The sequence below is a fragment of the Hyperolius riggenbachi genome, chromosome 11, assembly GCF_040937935.1.
Source record: "Hyperolius riggenbachi isolate aHypRig1 chromosome 11, aHypRig1.pri, whole genome shotgun sequence".
Classification (NCBI taxonomy): domain Eukaryota; kingdom Metazoa; phylum Chordata; class Amphibia; order Anura; family Hyperoliidae; genus Hyperolius; species Hyperolius riggenbachi.
The window spans coordinates 176,887,675-176,909,235 of record NC_090656.1 but is presented as its reverse complement, the minus strand read 5'-3'; the positions used below and the strand labels follow the sequence as shown (position 1 = coordinate 176,909,235).

Below are 21,561 nucleotides of genomic sequence, written 5' to 3'. Positions count from 1 at the left end.
GAATTCTAGCCCCTCATGAAACATGACAGGGGGTCAGAAAAGTCAGAGATGCTTGAAAATGGGAAAATTCACTTTTGGCACCATAGTTTGTAAACGCTATAACTTTTACCCAAACCAATAAATATACACTGAATGGGTTTTTTTTTATCAAAAACATGTTTGTCCACATTTTTCGCGCTGCATGTATACAGAAATTTTACTTTATTTGAAAAATGTCAGCACAGAAAGTTAAAAAAAATCATTTTTTTGCCAAAATTCATGTCTTTTTTGATGAATATAATAAAAAGTAAAAATCGCAGGAGCAATCAAATAGCATCAAAAGAAAGCTTTATTAGTGACAAGAAAAGGAGCCAAAATTCATTTAGGTGGTAGGTTGTATGAGCGAGCAATAAACCGTGAAAGCTGCAGTGGTCTGAATGGAAAAAAAGTGGCCGGTCCTTAAGGGGTAGAAAGCCCTAGGTCCTCAAGTGGTTAAACGTTAAAGTACATTTCTTAAATTTCATGTGTCAACTTTTTTTTCCCCTGCATTTGTATATTAGTTTAATGCACTCCGTTGCACTCCTTGTGGGTACTTCTATGTCTCTCCTAAAGGAAAAAGAGGCTCTTGGAACCTTTTTTTACTCCCATTAGAGATTTCCCCATGAGTAATCTCACTTCTACAAGCTACACAATTTAGTATATGACACAGTATTAACTTTGTACCCTCACAAACTTCAAAGACTGGCCAGTCAGCATTGCTATTCCGGTAAGTAAAACTGATTGGCCAGTAAGTGAAGTCACAAGTGAGGATTTATACAGATAGCTAGTACGTTACACATGTGACATGTTTGTGGCGAAACTTTCACTGAAAATTGCTATCAGCAAAAATCTATCATCTACAGTATGAATCCACCTGCCTATTATTGTATCGGACCCAAGGTGCTAGGAAAACAGCTCTGATCCATCCAGGCATTGACTACACAAGACCCCTGACATTGTCCTGAGGTATCTGGCTCTGACATTAGCAACAGTTTCTTTGAAGAGGAACTTTAACCCAGGAATCAGTAGCTGATACCTCCTTTCTCATTTGAAATCTTTACCTTTCCTCAAATAGATAATCGAGGGGGTCTGTATGGCTGATATTGTGGTAAAACCCCTCCCACAGTGTGATATCATGATCATGGTCCTGACAGTTTGCAGTCTGTAAAACCTCATTGCATTGTGGGAAATAACGTATTTTTTCAAATGCCAAGCAAGCAACATCTCCCTCTGTGCATAGAGCTCTCAGTAATGAATATTCCATACAGATCACTTGGCAGAAGTAAAGATGTGTTAAAGGAATCCCTTGAACGTCCTCCCGCAGTCTGCTGTTTAGCCGCGATCAGACCGGTAACTGCCTCAGTCGCGTCAGTCTAAATCTTCTGTGCATGCGCGGGAGATCCGTGCATATGCAGAAGACCCAGACTGGACCCAACTGAGCCTGTTACCGGGGCTGATCGCAGCTGAACGGCAGACCGCGGGAGGACGGCGAGAGACTCGCATGTGTTTATAGGGCTGGAGGAAGCCCCGGGTAAGTATCGATTCTTTCCGTTTTTTGATCCCTGGTTTACTTTAAGCCGCTATACATAGCGATTTCAAAACTATTTTTCAGCTCAGATACCACCAACTTACCCAAAAGCCTTTGCAGAACTTGTAATCGTAATTGGTTTTGCAATTGCTGGCACTAAAATATAATTGCTATAAAAAACGCCAGTAAGTGCTGCTGAAATCCCTTTACAAAAACACTGAGCGTTTATTTTGAGTACATTTATTGTCTTAAGTACAAAGATCCTTTAACTAAAAAAAAGAGAGATTTCAGCTAAACATGTATTTTGTACAGTCCATTTGAATCTCTATGTCAAGGCAATAGCAGGTAGTAATATTTTCTTTATGTTGGTGGATCTGTGATTTGTTTATTTTTATTTTTTCTTGCAGGTATAGCAAATGAAAATGGAGGGATCACATTTTTCCCTGTCCAGGTGAACATGAGTGGCCAAGCTCACAGTGTGACCAGCACCCTCCATCCGCTCACAGCACAGAGCCTTGCAGGCCCATTAACCACGCAGCAGATGCAGGTTGCCGGACAAGTAGCTATTCCACAGGTTCAGCCGTCTCCAGGACAGCAGAGTCCTGTCAACAAAATGAAGGCGGCAGATTCACTGTCCCTGTTTTGCAGAAGGGTGAGTTTTAGCCTTTTATATGCCTAAAAGCTTTATCAATGAAGTGTATTTTGTGTTTCAAAACCAGCCATTTGGAATCATTAAGGTGCTAGACAAAAATACAGTACACTCAAAGTGAGAAGGACATGGAGGCTGCCATATGTATTTCCTTTTAACCAATACCAGTTGCCTGGCATCATACTGATCTTTCATGCACCAGTAGTGTGAACCACCCACCTGAAATAAGCTTGTGGCAAATCTTGTCAGATCTTTGTCACAAATATATGATCTGCATGCTTGTTCAGGGTTTTTATGGCTAAAAGTATTAGCGGCAGAGGATAAGCAGGTCAGCCAGGCAATCTGCATTGTTAAAAGGGAAATAAGTGTGGCAGCCTCTATATTTCTCTCATAAAGTTGTGCATCAGAACTGCACAATCACAATTTTATATGATTTACCCAATTATTCAGCCATGGGCAAGTCCAAAATTATTCTTGGGGGAGAATCTGAAACATCAAAAAATCTCTTTATGAGATACAGATGGACATACACAAAACAATGTGCACACTATCCTGCCAGTAAAGCAGGAGATATAACATAAACTGCACTCAAAAAAGTAAGCAGCGATCTAATCTGTAACCACTAAACAAAGTAGCCTGTAGACGCCACCTGCTGGTCACGTGTCATGTTCTGTTTATCGCACTAGAATTCTAGAAAGCTGCTACAGCAGAGATCCCTGCGTGCTTTTGTGACTGCACTATATGTTCTATCCCGTTGTATTTTAGGGTTTACTTGCATGATTGTGTGTGCCCGCTTTTTGTGTTTGTTCATATCCTTGCTCTTTTTGGATGTTGCTATCTTTGAGCCAGAGCTGGATCATCCACAAGGCAACTCTAGGCAGTTGCCTAGGGCCTGGAGAGAGTCTAGGGGTCTGGTGGATGCTAGCCCCCACCAAATCTTACTAAAAAAAATGCCAGGTGACCATCAAAAGTGGGCAAAAACTACTATCTTGCCTGGGACCCCATTTCATCTTAAAGCGGAATATAACCCTGCATTTCAACTTTGCTCTAAAATATTATTTACAGCATATTATATGCAAAAAGCATTTTTTTTTACTAGACCAGCATTGGAAGGGTTAAACACAGAGGTTTAAAGTTCCGTGGAGAGATATGCAGAAGTTCAGATTGTTACATTCTGTTTAGTTATATGTATCTATTGATAAATGTTACACACTCTTTGGCTGTCCTCCAAGCTCCTTCTCAGTCAGAGAGAGTGAGTCACATTCAACACTTAGATACATTTATGTAAACAAAATGTATCTATTTCAGCTTCGGATGCGTCTGCAGAAATCTCCAGGAACTTTAAAGCCCTGTGTAACCCTTCCAATGCTGGTCTAGTAAAAAAAAAAAATGCTGGTTGCATATAATATACTGTAAATAATGTTTTAGAGCAAAGTTGAAATGCAGGGTTATATTCCGCTTTAATTGTTTTCTGCTTTGAGCTTACAAAGATACACTTCTGGAGTACTTTGAAGAGTTATTTTAGTGAACTGGCTGATTTTATTATCTTAGATTTCAGTATCTTTAATGGGCATTTCATTGTCTTACTTATCTTAGTGCCTGTATGATTTACATTAAATGCGGATGATGGAACCAATGGTTGACTAGTTGATATAAGTTTTGCAGATTTCTGTTAAACGTTTAATTGAGCCCATTCTCTCTCCCTAAACAGATTTACCACTTGGCCAGTGTTCGTCTTCGTCATCTCTGCCACAAGCTGGAGATCTCTGATGACCTTCGGAAAAAGATCTGGACCTGTTTTGAGTTCTCTCTTGTCCACCACCCCACCTTGATGAAAGAGCGTCACTTGGACCAGCTCTTGATGTGTGCAATCTACATGATGGCTAAGGTGGGATCTCATGATTTTATATTACAGTATTTTCTTAACACAAACCAGTATGCATGTTTTTTATTTCCTTAGAGGAGGAAAAGAAAGCCAATCTCAAAGAGCAGCTGTAACGACTCATAGCAGAGCATAAAAAAGTATCTGTGATTACTAAACTATAGGAAGAAAAAACAAGATCCTGTCTCAGTATCTTTACCCGATTGAGGACCACAGGCTTACCCCTCCCCCCTCCCCCCCCAGTGACCAGGCCATTTTTTTACAATTCAGCACACTACAGCTTTAACAGTGTGCTTCACGGCCATACAACTTAGCACACAAATTAATTGTGTCCCCTTTACTTGCCACCAACAGAGCTTATATAATTCAAATGTTTGTTTTCTTAAATAAAAATGGCTATTTTCTTCCCCTCCCCCCTCATAGTGATCGTGTCTCATAGGCATCAGCCTATGAGAGAGGATCGTTTATGAGCCTCTCCTGGGGACAGCTCAGTGACAGAGCTGTCCCCTGTACAGCGCTACACAGTGCAGTACAAGTATTTCCAGCCGGTTTTTATTATTATTATTTCACAGTCTGCCAGCCGCGATTGCGGCAGGTTGTTTACGTAACTCAGCGGATATACACGCGGATTCCCGCTAATCTCCGCCCCCAGGACTTGACGCCGACCGGGGGAGCCACCTTCTCAACGCTTATCAGCATTAAGCGGTCGGGAAGGGGTTAAGAGTGTAAATCAGGGTGAGGAAAGATTTTCAAATGTGCAAATGTTGACTAAACATATATGAATATTGTACAAAAAGGAAAATAATAATAATTGTATTCATTGTTATATTAAAGTGGTATAAAATCCAACATTTCTTCTTTGCTCTAAAAGATTATTTACAGCATATAATATACTACCACTATTTTTTTTTTTAAGCAGAACAGCATTCAAAGGGTTAAAACACAGGACTTTTTCAATAGAATGCTCCCTGCAGAGAGATCCACATCCAAACTAGTAACAGTCACATTATCTTGTGTTTACTTAGTTTCTGCACAGTCAGGGATTGTTTACATTCCTCTCTGCTACAATGAATATGTTCTTCTAATGTGTCCTGAACTGAAACACTGTTCAGAAATCATTACTGGCTGCATTACAATATTAATACAATATTAATACACGAGTTATGAATAAAATGCAATACAATGCATACCTGAGGCTTCCTCCAGCCCTATCCGCCTGGATTCCTCCCACGGCGCCACCCCCCAATGTCTGCAGCTACGAGAACCGGGTCCCCGCACTGCCGTCAGTCTGAGCCAGTCTAGTGTAAGAGAAGTGCGCTGTTTGCGTATCTCTACAGCAGGCGCTGGAGAGATACGTAGAGGGCGCACTTCTCCTGCGTAGGCTGGCTCCGATGATGATGTCAGTGACAGGTCCGTTACTTGTAGCTGCAGACATCAGAGGAATACGGCGTGGGAGCGATCTAGGCGGATGGGGCTGGAGGAAGCCCCAGGTATGTATAAAAATTTTTTCACGTTTCTGGTTTCCTTTAAAGAGACTGTAACAAAATGTTCAGCCTTATTGTTTCTATCCTATAAGTTCCTATTCCTGTTCTAATGTGGTCTGTCTTACTGCAGCCTTTCCTAATTGTACAGTGGCTGTATTATCTGTTATATAATCTAATCTTCTTTCCTCTGACGGCTTTGTCGGGCTCAGGCACTCAGGCTGGAATGTGCTGGTCTGCTTGTGATAGGATAGACGCTATACACACCCTCTTCAGGCCCCTTGCAGGGTCTGCATGAGTCACAGACTAAGTTCCTTTCAGCCTATCACACTCTGGTTAGGGCTCTTTCACATTAGGGCAGATTTTCTGCGTTTCAACGCAAAGGATAAAGTTTGCGTTACCCAAGGTGAAATGAAAGTCCATAGACTTTCATTTTAGCTTTCACATATAACGCAGCCTTTTTGTGCGTTGCGTTACACTGCACCCAGGCGCAGTTTTTCAGCCAACGCTAGCTTTATGCGTTACAATGTTAGTCAATGTAAAACGCACACTATGCGCGTTTTCAATCCGTTAACGCAGGCAATCAGTCCCAGAATGCAACAGAGGAACAATGTAGAAAGTTGAAAACTAAAAGAAAAAAAAATTACCTGCGTTTTTCTATGTGCAGTAACGGATTGAAAACGGATTAAAAACGCACACTCACTGCAGTGCAACGCATATCAAAACGCAGTAAAAGGCATACAACAAAACGCATGCTTTGAGCGTTCTCCAACGCAAGCTCTGATGTGAAAGAGCCCTTAGAAGACATGTCTCTTGTTTGTAAACACTGCCTAAATCTGGCAATTACAAGCCAGGATTGCAGCAGGGAGTGGCAGAAACAGCACAGAGGGGCCCAAGAGAACATAATAGAATGGTATGCTTTTTATTGTAAGAATTTTAAAATACAGATTCTCTTGAAGTTCTTCTTTAATTGTTTTAAAGCATTTGGCTGTCTCATTTTCTCTTTTTAACTGGTTATCAGGTGACAAGAGAAGATACATCCTTCCACAACATTATGAGATGTTACCGTACCCAGCCTCATGCCCAAAGTCATGTAAGTCAAACTACACGTGTCCTTAAAGCGGATCCGAGATGAAAAACTAACTAAAACAAGTAACTTGTCTATATATCTTATCTAAAGTTTAGATGGTTTACACAGCAAATCTAGCTGCAAACAGTTTTAATAGAATATGATTATTTATTCCTGTGATACAATGACAGCAGCCATGTTGTTTGTAAACATTACACAGAGGCAGTCTTATCTGTATATTGAGCCATCAGCCTAATCCCCTCTCCTCCTCCCTCCTCTCCTCTGCCTCTGAAATCAATGGCTAGTAACACCTCCCCCTCCTCCTGCCCAGGCTGAGCTCCCATGAGCCCTTGCTACTGCCAAGGCTCTCTGAAAACCTGTGGGCGTGGCTTTTTTAGTTTATAGGGAATTAGAGTATTAAAACAAAAACAAAAAAGTATTTGGCTTGAGGAATGCCCTATAAACAATAGGAAAGGAACACAATTATGCAATGTGTAAAAGTTCACCTCGGATCCACTTTTAGAAACATTATTTCTCTGTAGCCTGCTAACACCTTCACACGCTATATAATGTACGCAGTGACCATAAAAAAGTTATTTGAAGAACAACTAACTGGTTTAATTAGCAGTTTGCCTAAAATGTACTTTTCCATTTAAAACCTATGTAAAGACAAAAAGAAAAACCTGGCAGCAGGGCTAGTGTTTTGAGTACAGTACTACCCTGCCGATCTTACTTATCACACTGTGGTGAATTAACTGTATTAGTTGTTAAAAAAGAGTTTGTTTGGGGTTTCTTTGCATCCTGTAGGTTTACAGAAGTGTCCTTATAAGGGCAAGGAGAAGGCGGCAGTCTGGCAGCAGTGACCACTCCCCACCAGAGAATAACAGAGAGCATGGTAAGAAGACTTTTTTTTCATGTATTGGTGAAAATGCTTGATATTAGGAGCAGATAAGCGTATATAGTTCATGGTTTACCTACAAACACAAATATGATACTTCTATGCACTTACAAGGTTTAGATGTGTTAAAGGGAAATTCTGGGTCACTGCTATAAAATATATGGATTTTTAGATGTCATTAGCCATCATGTCCCACAAGTTAAAATAAAATAGGCAGCATGTCCCCAAAATAACATAATTAAGCAGCATATTCCATAAATAAATAGGACAAAATGGGGCAGCATATCCTCCAAATGACACAAATAGGCAGAAGACAGATTAGAACCCAGTAACGAACTCTAATAACAGATCAAACTGTAGTAAGATCCTAGTAACAGAGCAGACCCCAGTAAGAAGTGCTGTTGTCCTGGTCTACACTTACATACTGATAGTCCATTTGCAGCACAGCTGACTTGGCCAACAGCATTTCTATTCTCCACAGTTCAGTATCTCCTAGCCTCTTCTTCCCGTTATCCAGTCATTGCAGAGAGTAGAGACCAAGAGACACCACAGTACACATTACAAAGAAGAGAAATGCTTCTACAATGTGGGACAAGTTAGGGAGTGCTGTCACCCTGCCCCTGCAAAAGAGGACACGCACAATTAGAGTGATTAGTCCCAAGCTAGATACACACTATTCAATTTCCCATCTGATTGACGGGAATCGGATGACTATATCCGACATGTCCAATCTGTTTCCGATCAATAACAGGATCAATTTTGTAAAGTTATCAAAAAATCATTCCCGTTTTCGATCAGACCGGAAGTTGAACCTGGGCTATGGAGTCGAAGTCAGTGGTTTCATAAACTGAGGAGTCGTGTGATTTTTGTACCGACTCCACAGCCCTGGTGTGAACTTAGCATTAGAAACGGCAAGCTGGAGAAAGCATGTAAAGCAGGAAGTCCAAAGCGAGTGGGAGGTGTGCTGGAGTTCTGATTTTTGCATGAACCTGGTATGGCAGCCCCTCCCATCTTCTTCATAGAGGTGCTGGTGCCAGGAACAGCTAAGTTACAGCACAGAACCCTCTCTGGTCAGACAAGCTAGATATACTGTGATGGGATAAATTGTGTCTATTGTGGATGATGCAGATTGGTGTTTCAGTTCACAATTTAGGAAAAAATGGGGTTCAGCTGGCCAGTTTAGGAAAACGACGTACACATGTTTCCATTAACCTCAGCAGATAAGACTCAAGAAGTGGCCATGTTGTCTTTACAATTATTTTATTTTGCTGTAATTTACTTTCCTGTTTCATCTGATTATTGAGTATAATTCTGCAATTATATATTTCGCTATCGGTCTCATATTTGTTTTTTCCTTCCTTGCTATTTGCAGACAGTAGAGAGCCCAGTCCAGTAATGCGTTCCAGTAGCACTTTACCAGTACCCCAGCCCAACAGCGCGCCCCCTACACCCACCCGATTAGCAAGCACCAACACTGACATGGAGGAAGAGGAGAGGGGGGACCTTGTTCAGTTTTACAACAGCATCTACATTGCAAACATGAAAAGCTTTGCAATGAAATACACGCAGCCAAATGCGGTAAGTGCGTTACAAGTCCCAGTTATTCATTTTTGCTATTTACATTTAAGTGTATTGTCTAAACATGATCACTAAAGGTGGCCATACATCAGTAAATTATGGGCAGATTCGACCAAGAGACAAATTTATCTCTAATCGAATCTGATTAGAGATAAATTTGTCTCTTGATCGAATCTGCCCATACACTACAGGCCGATTCCCTACCGATTTCAGCATGAATCGGCTGAGCCTGCTGCGTCCGCCCCGTCGCTGCTGCCGCAATTTTATAAATATTTAATGTGTGCATTTATACATTACCTGCCCTGTAGCAGCTTCCGGACGGTGTCCGTCCATCTCACCAGGTAACAGCCGCATACACGCTAGCGGGGCATGGTGTTTGACGTCAGAAGCTATGCGCCGCTGGTGTGTATGCGGAACCCGGCGAGATGGACGGAAAATCGCGTGGTGGCTGACACCGGACAGGTAACGTATAAATGCACATACATTTATACATATCGGCGGGGATCTCGTCGCTCGTTCGCTAATCGGCCGCCGTACCGCTGCGCACCCAAACAACCAAGTTAGGACCGACATCTTGCAGCATTCGCGATCGACCATGCGGCCTCTTATCTTCCCGAAATTGATCACTTTGTCTGTCGGGCATGCACTTGGCAGCACCAATTTCCATCCAATTCGATTATAATAATCAAATTGGATGGTCGATTGGTTAGTTGGTCAGCTGATGTATGGCCACCTTAAGACCTCTGCAGTGGAATGAAAAAATTTCTAGAGGCACTTGTAAATATTAAAGCACACCGAGCTGAAGCTCGGGTACAAAATCACATACTTGCCTATGAAAAGGGATTGTAATGATGCTTCCCTCTGCGTCCTCCAGTCCCCTGTTGCCGGTAACAGAGCCATCAAAGACTACTGTCAAGGGCTTGCCAGTAATCTGACCGGGACCGCATTCCTCTTCTGACATGAGTGTATGAAAGAATGGCTCTATGCTACTGCGCTTTCGCGGCCACGTTTGCATGGCTACAACACGGCCGTGTGAAGAGAAGCGTGGCCCCGATCAGCAGGAGGGTCCCGAGCATTGGCTGAGGACAGTGTGAGAAGCCTCTGGGGGATCCAGAGGCTTCCCTCTCCTTTGGTAAGCATGTGTTTCTTACCCCCAGCTTCGGTTAGGGTTCTCTTTAACTACTGCAAATACATCAGGAGTAAACGCAGCTGTGAGATTAGCCTTGAAAGAGGAAAAATAAAGATAAAACATAACTCTTAATGAAAGATCAAAGATAAAAAAAAGTAGTAGCGCTGCTAACACATACTAGTTTGGTGATAAAACATTGGAAGACGATACTAATGATTGGTAATATTCTTAGCTTACATTGCAAGGGATACATTCACTCTTTTTCCTCTATCAAGGTTAATCTGTGTTTAAATATCTATCAGTGTTGACAGATGCTGAAACAAGGATGTGGCTAGTCAGACTGGAGTCAGAGCACGTAATCTGTATGCTTGTTCAGGGTCTATGGCTAAAAGTATTATGCTGTGAATGCACAGGTCTATTTTGGCGCTCGATTCTGCGCCCGTTCGTTTTTGCCGCTCGATTCTGACGGTGATTCTCTTATCTTCTGCTCGTTTTTCTTATCTTTTTCCATTGTCCTCAATGCACAATCGAGCTCAGAAGAGATCGGACATGTCGGAAATTATCTATCGAGTCATAAATGACTCAGAATCGAGCCGTGTATTCCCAGCATTAGAGACACGGGATCAGGGGGACAGCCAGGCAACAACTTGCATTGTTTAAAAGGGAATAAATATGGCAGCCTCTATATCACTGTCACCTCAGGTTCCCTTTAATGAATTGTGCTTTCACGTATCCCTCTTTATTAACCCTTTAGATGTCTTAATCTTCCCACCTACAGACAGAGCTACAGAGTTAAATATACTGATATCTATATTTTTACATAAAAGCTGTTGCTTGGAAATTTTAGCTTTCTCAACTCTTTTTGAATGTTCAGTGATTGCTGGCCTAAAATGTAACGCAAGGGGTCTGGTGTTCCTGGCCTAAAGGTTTGACTTCCTCCTTTCACATATAATCTGACTAATGCTTTGTGGTACTCCAGTACTAGTCTGGCTGTAAGAATAACAGACATCATGTTTCACCAACATAGGAATTGTAGAATTGTAGTTTGTAGTGGTTAGGAATGGTCCTCTTTTCACAATACAGAGATATACAAACCTGGGTACTAGTGTTAAAGTGTATCTGAGGCAAAGGCTAAAAGAGAGATACTTACCTTAGAAGATGTAAGCCTCTGGATCCTGCAGAGGCTTCCCACGTCCTCCTGGCCCCCATCATTGCGACACATGGACCCCTCAAAAAACTCCAACAAGAGCTTGTCAGACTTCTGATCAACAACCACGCTCCTCTTCATGCACAAGCGTGGCCATACTCTTGTAAACGCAGCACAGCCACGCTTGTGCATGAAGAGGGACGTGGTTGCGATCTTCAGGAGGGTTCTGGGCAGCCGCAGTGGTTCAGAGAAGGATGCTGGAGGCATCTGGAGAATCCAGAGACTTCCCTCTTCTTAGGTAAGTATCTTTTTTTTACCTTAGGATCGCCTCAGGTTTACTTTGGGGTTGGGAAACCCCTTGATGAGAATTTTACCAAGTGTTTGAAAAAGACAAGAATAATTGGAATAACATCATGCTTGCTTATCATTGACAGCAGGAATCCACGCCTGTTTCTCCCTACCCGTCTATGCGGATCCTCTCTCCACGCCGCGTGCAGCTGTCCCACAGCTACCCCATCTACATCTCTCCTCACAGTGAAGAGAACAACAGCTCCTCCCCTCGGGAAAAGATATGCTACTACTTCAACCTGAGTCCAGCAAAGGTGAGCTGCAGTATTGTTAACTGAAAGGTAGATGGGAATGTGTTGGAATTTTTTAAGAATATTTATTGTGATTGTCTCTGAGAAATTGCAAAAATATATAAGAAACATATCAAGTATTAAAGCTAAATGTTACGGTCCAAATAGTTATCTGGATCTCAGCCTGGTAATGTTTTGTGCACAGAAGAGCTTCACACAAGAAAATTCCTCTAACATTACAAGACCAAAGTCCCCAGACTTATTGACCGATAACTAGACCCAGTTGTTCTTTTCTGAAGGCATAGATACCATAGAAATGGTCCTCGGTCTGTCCCGTCATTCCTGCACAGTCCCTGGTTGTATTTTTTTCAACCTTATAGGTCTCCGGTATTCCTCAGGCAGTGCACTTAACTATTTGCATCACCGATTAGTTCCGAAGACAATTGCATCCCTACTGCACATGCGCAAGACTGGAGTACCAAAGAGCTATTTGACCTAGCATATGGAATAACTTCAAACAGGGATGGTGCAGAAATGACGTGACGGACCAAGCATCGGGAAGACTCTATCGTATTTAGAGCCTTCCCTCTACTTAGGTATGTATCAAACCTAAAGTGAGTTTCCTCACTTCAGGTTCCTTTTAAAGTACACCTAAACTAAGAGGGATACAAGGCCATATTTATTTCCTTAAAAAATACCAGTTGCTTGGCAGTCCTGCTGATCTCTTTGGCTGCAGTAGTGTCTGAATCACACACCTGAAACAAGCATGCAGCCAATCCAGTCAGACGTCAGTCAGAAGCACCTGATTTGCATGCTTGTTCAGGTTTTATGGCTAAGAGTATTACAAACAGAGGCTCAGCAGGACAGAAATCTGTATTGTTAGAGGGATTTGCAGGCTGACATTTATTTCCTTTTAAGTTCAGGTGTGCTTTAATCAAGAAAATAAACAAATATTCCCTATACTTACCCCCTCAGTTCTGTAACACTTGCCATTCACTTGCCATATTACATTATGCTGGGCTTATTTGGTCTCCAGTAGAAATTAATACCACCGTGACATGGGAATGCAGCATTCAGGAAACAGATTCTAATATAATACAGCCCTGCAATCACTGCTCTAATGGTATATTTTCTCTTTCCTTAACAGAGATTGCAAGAAATCAACAGCATGATCAAAACAGGAGAGACGCCCACTAAGAAACGGGTCATCACTCTGGAAGACGGAAGTGAATCACCAGCCAAGCGGATCTGTCAGGAGAACCACAGTGCCCTCTATAGGAGACTACAAGACGTGGCCAATGACAGAGGGAATTTGAGCTAGTCAGATTTCTGGACTGTCAGTATGCAGTATTTTATGTATATGTATTTTTGTTTTTTTAATATTTTGTAATGTGAGACGCCAGGACTGTCAGCAGTGAGCGGACTGCCCTGAAGTGCCGTACAGATGATATCTACTAAAGTGCTAGATTTATGCAGATGAAGTGAGAAGGAGTGTTTACTAAAAAGCCATTGAAGCACTTAGGCAGGAAACTGCCCATGGGTTGCACTAGATGTATTCTTCATTTGAAAAAGCTACCTTTGATGAGGAAAATGACATAACACAGAATTATAGAGAAGAATGCTTACCATTACCATGCCCAGTTTTGAGACGTCATCTAATTGGTCCCTCTAGGATACAAAATCAGATACCAGCCAGTGCTATTCCTATACAGGAAATATCACTGCTAAAGCCAAATCAGCTTCCTTGAAAACCCAACTGAAACCTGGGTGCAAGATCAATCTTAAACTATGGCTAGCAAAATGGGTTTCACTTGCTAAATCAAGAAGTTAAGTGTAAAAAAAAATGTTCTTGGTGCAGCAGAAGTTTTTTTTGCAGGCGAGAGGTGTGCTTCAGCGACCGTGTGGTGCTAGACTGACCTACAAATTGGTGGAAGCTGTTGTCCCTGCTGGGGACTACTGTGCTTCTGAGGGCTAGTTCACACTGAATTTGCATTTCATAGAAATCACAATGCTGTAGTGGGATCACTACACTTCCAGTGTCCTAGCACTTTGCAGATCACAACTAAAGACTGGTAATCAGCTAGCACCCCTGAAAGCGCTGCTAGTGTGAACTAGCTCTGAGGGCTAGGTCACACTACCAGTGCTTTTCAAGTGCCAGTGATTTAAATAGTAGCTAATGTAATGCTTTGAGTGATTTTAAGAAGTCAAGTGAAAACACACAAATTGCATTACATTAATTGCTAGTACTTAGAAAAGCTCTGGCAGTATAACCCATCCCTAAGGGCCAGTCCACACTTGCTATAAAAACGTATCAACGCAATTCGTTTTTTAAAGCTCCACTTAAACGCAGGAAGTGGATCCTATGTTAAAAATAGGATCTGCTTCCACTTGTTACAAAACACGAATCGTACATGGATCCGTGTGCCTCGGAACACAAGACGGAACGCAGAGTCCCAACTTGGCACATTTTATCAGACAGGAAAATGTGTCCAATGAAAGTCTATGAAAACGGACATTGTCCGTTCTCACTAGGCGTGTTGCCCGTTTGCCCGCATTCCTTCGCCATTGTGATGTCATACTCATACGTCCTGCCACCTATCGCTGCCACTCGGTCCCTTCAAAACAGCCCGGTGGCCAGGGGATCTGCATGACCAATGGGACCAATAGGAATCCTCAGCAAGGGAGAATTGACTGGCTGCAACCTATGGAGAGCCATATAGATGTGCTGGCCATCGGCGATGTGACGATGTGTACAGGACGACGTGATCGAAGCTGCGGACGTGGAACAGACGCTGAAAATTGTTGCATGCAGATGCAGAACGGACGCTACGCATCTGCCTCGCAGATGCGCATACCTTTTTTCATTCTGTATGCGCGCAAGTGTTAACCAGCCCTATGAGGGAATTTGACTTTACGCTAAACAACTTAATTTAGCAGGTGAGACCTGCCTTACCAGTTCTAGTTTAGGTGGAGGAAAACCTGGTTTATGCTGTCATGATACTTATACAGGGTGAGTTCAGTCCCAGAAAAGTCACTCTGGTTAATTTATTTCTGATGATATATGCAGCCATCTGATACATAATCCATTTGCATGCAGATATGGAAGCATGCTACTGGGAATCATTTTTCAGAGCTTTATCCTCACACCATATGCTCAATATTGTATCATTTTCTTCCTCATCCCTGTTCCCCAAAGTTCTGTGTTTACTTCTCCATCAGTTGGTAACACTTATTTCCTGTTGACTTCTGGTACTATATGTATGCTGATGACCTCTAGATCTACCTGTCTAACTCTTATCTGACTCCCCTTTTTTGAGGGTTATTCCAAAATGTCTACCAGACACTTTTTTTATGGATGTCTGACCACAACTTAAAACTTAATCTGGATTACTGAGGCTATTATCTGCACATCCAAAATTGCCCAAACTTCCTTACTGAGCAGATGCATCTCCTCAGAGTAGCCACAAGCCACAAGATTGTCACATGAACAGATGGATCGATTCTTGCTGCTTGTCAAAGTATTATTCAAGAATTGTTAAAAGTCCACCTTCAGTAATGTCATTCCAAATGGTATTCCAAGTAAAACAGATTGAAATTGATCAGTAGAGGAGGGGTCTATAAGATGCTAATAAACTCTGCTTGCGTGTAATTGTTTTCAGCTTTAAATTGGGCCAATCCAAATTGGTAGGAAATGAGTTTGATTGGGACAGCTGCTTACAATCTGCATTAAATTTGCAGGTGGAGTTATTAGCATCTCATCTGCTGATCAGCTGTGGGTCACACCAAGTGGTTGCATTCAGCTTGATGCAGAACCCAGCCACTAATTTCAATCCTTTGTTGAAACCGTGCCTGGTCATGTCATATTTGACCTGATCCCTCAAAAATGGAATTAATGAATTTCAAAAGAAATTTTGTTTCGTTTTAATCTGGTAAAGGTTAACCAAAATGACTACCCTAAGTGAAGGCTACCTTTTATTCATGGCTATTCATTTCCTATTATAGAACTTAAACCGATTAGAGTATTGTTATTATTTTTTTCATTTATATAGCGCCAACATCTTCTATAGCGCTGTACCACTGTTGCTTGCGAATTTTCGCCAAAGTCATGTTCGCATCAAAAATACCATTTCCGATTTTGAGGAATGTTTTGTCTTCCCAGTTTTTGGAAAAACGCAAAAAATGATATTTTACCATGAAAATGAATGTGCAAAAGCGCAGAAAAATGTTTCTTTTACCGTGAAAATTTTTGCCATTAAAAAGCAAAAAATCTATATTTTTACTGTGAAAAACGCCCAAAAAAACTTATTTTCGATGGCATTTTCACTCAAAAATTGAATTTAACATTTTTTCCACGAAAATTAACGCAAAAAGAATATTGGCATTTTTGCACATCAATGCGCTGTACAATGTAGAAAAACCTACAATAAAGGGGAGCATGGATACATAAGCAGTTCAACATACTATACAATCAGAACAACCAGTACAACAATAGGTTACCTTATTAGTAACTTTTACAAGCAATTTCTGGTAGGAGGCGCAAGGAGGGGAACAATAGACTCTGCCACCGACTGTCTCTTAAAGGGTTGTCAAACCTCTGGAGACACCAGCGCAATTGCTAGATTCTCAGCTGAGATAACCCTGACCACGTCTAGCGTGTGTTGAAGGCTTTAGTAGTTGTGAGCAAGGGATACTTTTTCTTAATGCACAGATTTAAAGAAAATCTCCAGGCAGCTCAGGTGGACTCCCCTGAGTCCCCAAATATATGTTTTAACTTGCATCTATTTATAAAAATGGCAGCCACTGCAGTCTATATGTCACCTCAATTCTCGCAGTGATCCTGATGCACGAAACTAGTAATGTTGCAATGCACTTTTATTTTATTTTACTTTTGTTTTATTGGTCCTAACACCAGGGGGCCAACGCCTGTTATGCTGAAACCACCACATGCATTACCAGGATAAAGAATGTGTAGCTATGGTGACATGATTGCACTAATATTGTAATGGGCGGTGCTCCACTGTCGTTAGGACCAAACAAAATGACTGGCCTTTCATGCATCAGGGCTATTGATTCTTATGGAGCTACTTTCCTTACAGCTGTTAGAAATTACAGGCTGATTGATGCTGGGTTTCCAGGGATGTTCCCAGTGGAGAAGGCAATATTGTGTAGACAACAGTGAAATTGATTAGAAGCTGCTGCAGATTAAAAGGTCACATGACTTCCTTTTACTCAACATCTCCTGCTCACTCAGAGTTTAAGTAAAGCAAACTAATACCCACAGAAGCATTAAAAGCTACTTCACGGGCAGCAGTGGGAAATTTGGGGAGATTTCTTTCTGCAAATATTTTTAATATGTGTATTGCACATAATTACGAGACCCAGCTGAATTTTTAGGAACTCTTCTTTGCATTTTACATTACTGTGTCAAGCAACTATTACACTTGACACCAGCTGAAGAAGTGTTGAATATTTGCCTACGGTGACTCCAAACCTGTCACATGTGGAGCCATATCGAGCAGATTGTAATCTCATGGTGCTAAATAGCTCTTTTTATATTAATCATGGTATTAGAAGTCGTGGAAACATGATAGAATACGCTATTCCATGTCATTTTAATTTATAGCGCTAATTAAAACTGCAATATAGGTGTGTTTTGTTATCTTTTTTTTTAACTGCAGATTAATTCTGTCAAACATGTAAATTATTTTATTTATTTTCCGTTTGGTATTTACAATTACTTCTTGTAACTGGTTGAATTGGCTACACTGATGATTGGGTCCATTTCACAGGTAATTTTTAATCTTGGCTTATAAACTCTAGACTTAGAAATGTCAGTTTTACTAACTGTCCACAATGCATTTAAGAAATGTCTAACTACTCTCGGCACTTGCTTAGAGGGAATCGATCGACAAAATAATGTACAAAAAAAGTATGAATAGTAAAATGTAATAATAGTAATGAACTTTATACAGTTTAAAGGGACTCTGAGCAGTGCAGGAACTATGAAAAGATGCATATCATTTTAAAGCTCTCTTTCTCCTCTTTCCAATGATATATAAACCGCTGCCCTACGCCTTTTAGTTTTCTTTATTTTCGCGATTGAAATTGCCGCGGCCGCGATTTCAATCGCGAAAATAAAGAAAACTAAAAGGCGTAGGGCAACGATTTAGGTGTCGCCAAAAAGAGGAGAAAGAGAGCTTTAAAATGATATCCATCTTTCCATAGTTACATTGTATTACACAGGCCGACTTTTTCTGCTGAATGGAGCTGCTGACACTGGGGAAAGTGTCGTCCTGTGTAATACAAGTAACTATGGAAAGATGGATATCATTTTAAAGCTCTCTTTCTCCTCTTTCTGGTGACACCTACATCGTCGCTCTACGCCTTTTATCTTTCTTTATTTTCGCGATTGAAATAGCGGTCACGGCAATTTCAATTGCGAAAATAGCGAAAACTAAAAGGCGTAGGGCGATGGTTTATATATCATTGGAAAGAGGAGAAAGAGAGCTTTAAAATTATATGCATCTTTCCATAGTTTCTGCACTGCTCGGAGTCCCTTTAATTCCCAAGCCATTCTATCGTGTTCTTTTTAATTAAGATGAATGTCTGTTATGTTTTATTTTATGAGGTGATAACTGCTTAGCCAAGTGTTTCTCAAACCTGTCCTCGTGGCTCCCTAACAGTGCATGTTTTGCTGGCAACCTCATCTATGCACAGGTGGGGTGATTAGTGTCCCAGCTCGGTGCATTCCATGTAGCTCAGACACTAATTACCCCACCTGTGCATAGCTGAGATTGCCTGCAAAACCTGCACTGTTGGGGAGTCACAAGGACAGGTTTGAGAAACACTGCCTTTCTACTACATTTTTACTCTTGTTTGTTTGTTGGTCTGTCTATTATGTGGTCACTTTTCAGGGCCTTTATGTTACATTTACAATTAGCCAAAATAATGCTGCTTACACATTTTCAGTAACTGCCACCTGACATGATAACCATCGGTTTACAGGAGCAATCTCTCTACACATCCAATAGTTAGCTAGGAGCTGACCAGCTTGCTCTGTTCTATAGTAAGGAAGGGAAAGGTGCCCCATGGTAAAGGATTCGGAACCAAAGTGTTGGGGTACATTAACACTGCATTTGTTGTGGTGCAGTGCAATGGGCAATATAATTGCAGCACAAATAAATGATATTGCAATAGCACACACATCTGCATGTTATTGAAGTTGTGCTGCGGATTCTGTTAGAGAGACACAAAGTATGCTCTGATGACGCACGTGAGTACAGTTAAAGCATATTCCATGCCCAGTGCCCAGTCTTGGACGGACACACACACACACATACAGCCGACAGCTTTGAAATTATTATTATAGATAATGAGACTGATTTATTCTGGTAGTTACAAAGAAAACTGGTGGAATAATGTATCAGATTCTCAAAGCAACCAGTTAGATCTGAATCTTTGTTCTTACAGTAGCAACTGCATAACTTGTGTGTTTTTTTTTTTGCACCTGTCTTGATAAACAGCTCCACTGTGCCCACACCCATTACTATATTCACCTTGCCAATGAAATGTCAAGTGCACCTAAATGTATACAAGACAACAGAAATGCTGATAAATAAATCTAATTCTAAATGTATGCATCCTCGTAGAACATAATGGCCAGAGCCCTTTCTATGTCTGTGTTGTCCATTTGTATATATGTGTTTGTGGCTTGCAGCTGTTGTATGTTTGTTTCGGTGATTTAAAGTATTACTTTTTATTTTATTTTTTTTATGGGGGAGGGGCACAAGTAAGCAAGATGCCTACAGGTAAATCACAGAGGAATCTTCTTGTTTGAAAAAAGTGGACTACCTTTCTATATTTTATGCCAAAGCCACTGAGGCATCCTCACTTCCATGGCCACTCCCCTTCCCACTCCCCCACCCACCTGATGCCACTGCCACCCCTTCCATTGGTGCTCAGATTGTGGGCAGGAGTACCCACAGCCTTGGAGCATGCTAGATGTGCTTTGGGACACAGAAGGGGGCCGTGTAGGACCCCTCAAGATGTGTGAATGGGGTAAGCAGATGTGAGAAACCATAAAGCTGCTCGGATGCACCCTCTATTGCAAGCAGGTCATCTCAGCACACAAATGTGGCCACGTAGCGCCTGGGTTGGGCACGGCTATTACTGCAATGCTATAGTTTGCCGGCATATGTGCCGGCAATAGCTGAACCCCGAATTACGTGTCCATCTGCGTTGCTACTACTCGAAGTGGAAATAGTATTTGATCCATCCAGGAATTTCAGTGGCAGCCGGGTGAGCCGCCATTCGCTCAACTGACCGGCGGCAGTTACATACGTTCGCCATTTTATTGCCTCTGCTCTTAAACTACAGGACTGGTGTGAATTTCATGAATCTTAATTATATACTTTTTTTTTTTAAGTTTCCCTTTCAAGTGATTCAGAAATAGTTGCTGACCTGCTTCTTCTTAGACTAGTGGTTACAAGCTAAGATTAAAATTTGCCCATGTGAATTGCTTCTTATCTACTTAAAAAAAAAAGATAATTCTAAAACTGTTTCAGATAAAATGCTAGGCGAGTGTGTGCTTTTCATTCTAATATGAATATACAATTTTTTGTATGTAAATACTAAATGTTTTTGCTGTATAGGTAATGCTTGCTAATGAATAACACATGGTGCCGCCTCTGCTGTGTTTATACTGCTTAACATAACACCTGTATTATAAAGAGAAAATATATGAGGCATTAAATAAAAGTATCAGAGTCAGAACACTCAGTCTTGTTCCTGGTGATTTATTTAGTAGATCAGAATCAGAACACGCAGTTTGGTTCCTTGTGATGAAAGCAAATCTGTGGTGATAAGATACTGATACTTGCCTTCTCGTTCCCCCGCTGAAGTTACGCCACCTCTAGGAGCTCTCGGAGGGCTTTGGGAGCACTGGTGTCCCTGAGTGCTTCTGAAGACCGGTGGCTCTGTACTGCACATACATAGTATAGAGCCGCTCGTCTTTGGAAGCGATTGGAAACATTAGTGCTCCCCCAAAAGTGTATCCAACCAGTTGGTCAAATACATACAACGGGGGTCACAGGGCTGGATTCAGAGGACTGGGAAGGGTCAATAGGATTCAGAGCCTTCCCTCTCCATAGGTAAGTAAAACTGAAGCAGGGAAAAAAGTTTGATAAAGTATCAGAATCAGAACACGCAGTCTTGTTCCTTGTGAATGTTGTAATGTAAAGTATCAGAATCACTAAGAAATCACAATCAGCAGCCAGGAATGACTCAGAGCAGACAAGGGAAGATGGCCGCCATCTAGAGACTTGCCGCATTTGGGATTCTCTTAATTTTTATTTTTTACAGATTTTGTTAGCCAGGGGTACAAGAGGATGTCATTTTTATTAAATTTAATGCCGCCGCGCAATTAATTGTGTACATGTGTGAGCAGGGCTAGGCTATGGGGATTCCTGCTGGGACCCCTAAAGTAGACTAGCGCCCACCTGACTTCAGATCAGAGGTCATGCTAGGTATTCTGGAATGGATGTCAACTAATTCAAATAATATGGGAGAAAGCAGACAACCTGGCAAGTTCACTGTAATTAGATTT

The 21,561-nt window shown here is 41.4% G+C and overlaps 1 protein-coding gene across 2 annotated transcripts in view; it reads left to right on the top strand.

Annotated features, from left to right (window-relative positions):
• RBL2 (RB transcriptional corepressor like 2) overlaps positions 1 to 17,981 on the top strand; it is a 118,131-nt gene extending 100,150 nt beyond the window's left edge. The window contains exons 16-22 of one of the 2 annotated variants that reach the window (XM_068260973.1): positions 1,954 to 2,198; positions 3,907 to 4,083; positions 6,580 to 6,651; positions 7,435 to 7,522; positions 8,898 to 9,103; positions 11,817 to 11,981; positions 13,105 to 17,981. In XM_068260973.1, coding sequence (XP_068117074.1) covers positions 1,954 to 2,198; positions 3,907 to 4,083; positions 6,580 to 6,651; positions 7,435 to 7,522; positions 8,898 to 9,103; positions 11,817 to 11,981; positions 13,105 to 13,278 — 1,127 coding nt within the window. In that variant the 3' untranslated portion in view covers positions 13,279 to 17,981. Of the gene's footprint in view, positions 1 to 1,953; positions 2,199 to 3,906; positions 4,084 to 6,579; positions 6,652 to 7,434; positions 7,523 to 8,897; positions 9,104 to 11,813; positions 11,982 to 13,104 lie in introns of both variants that reach the window. The other variant, XM_068260972.1, reaches the window with a different exon arrangement.
• The last annotated feature ends 3,580 nt before the right edge of the window (positions 17,982 to 21,561 follow it).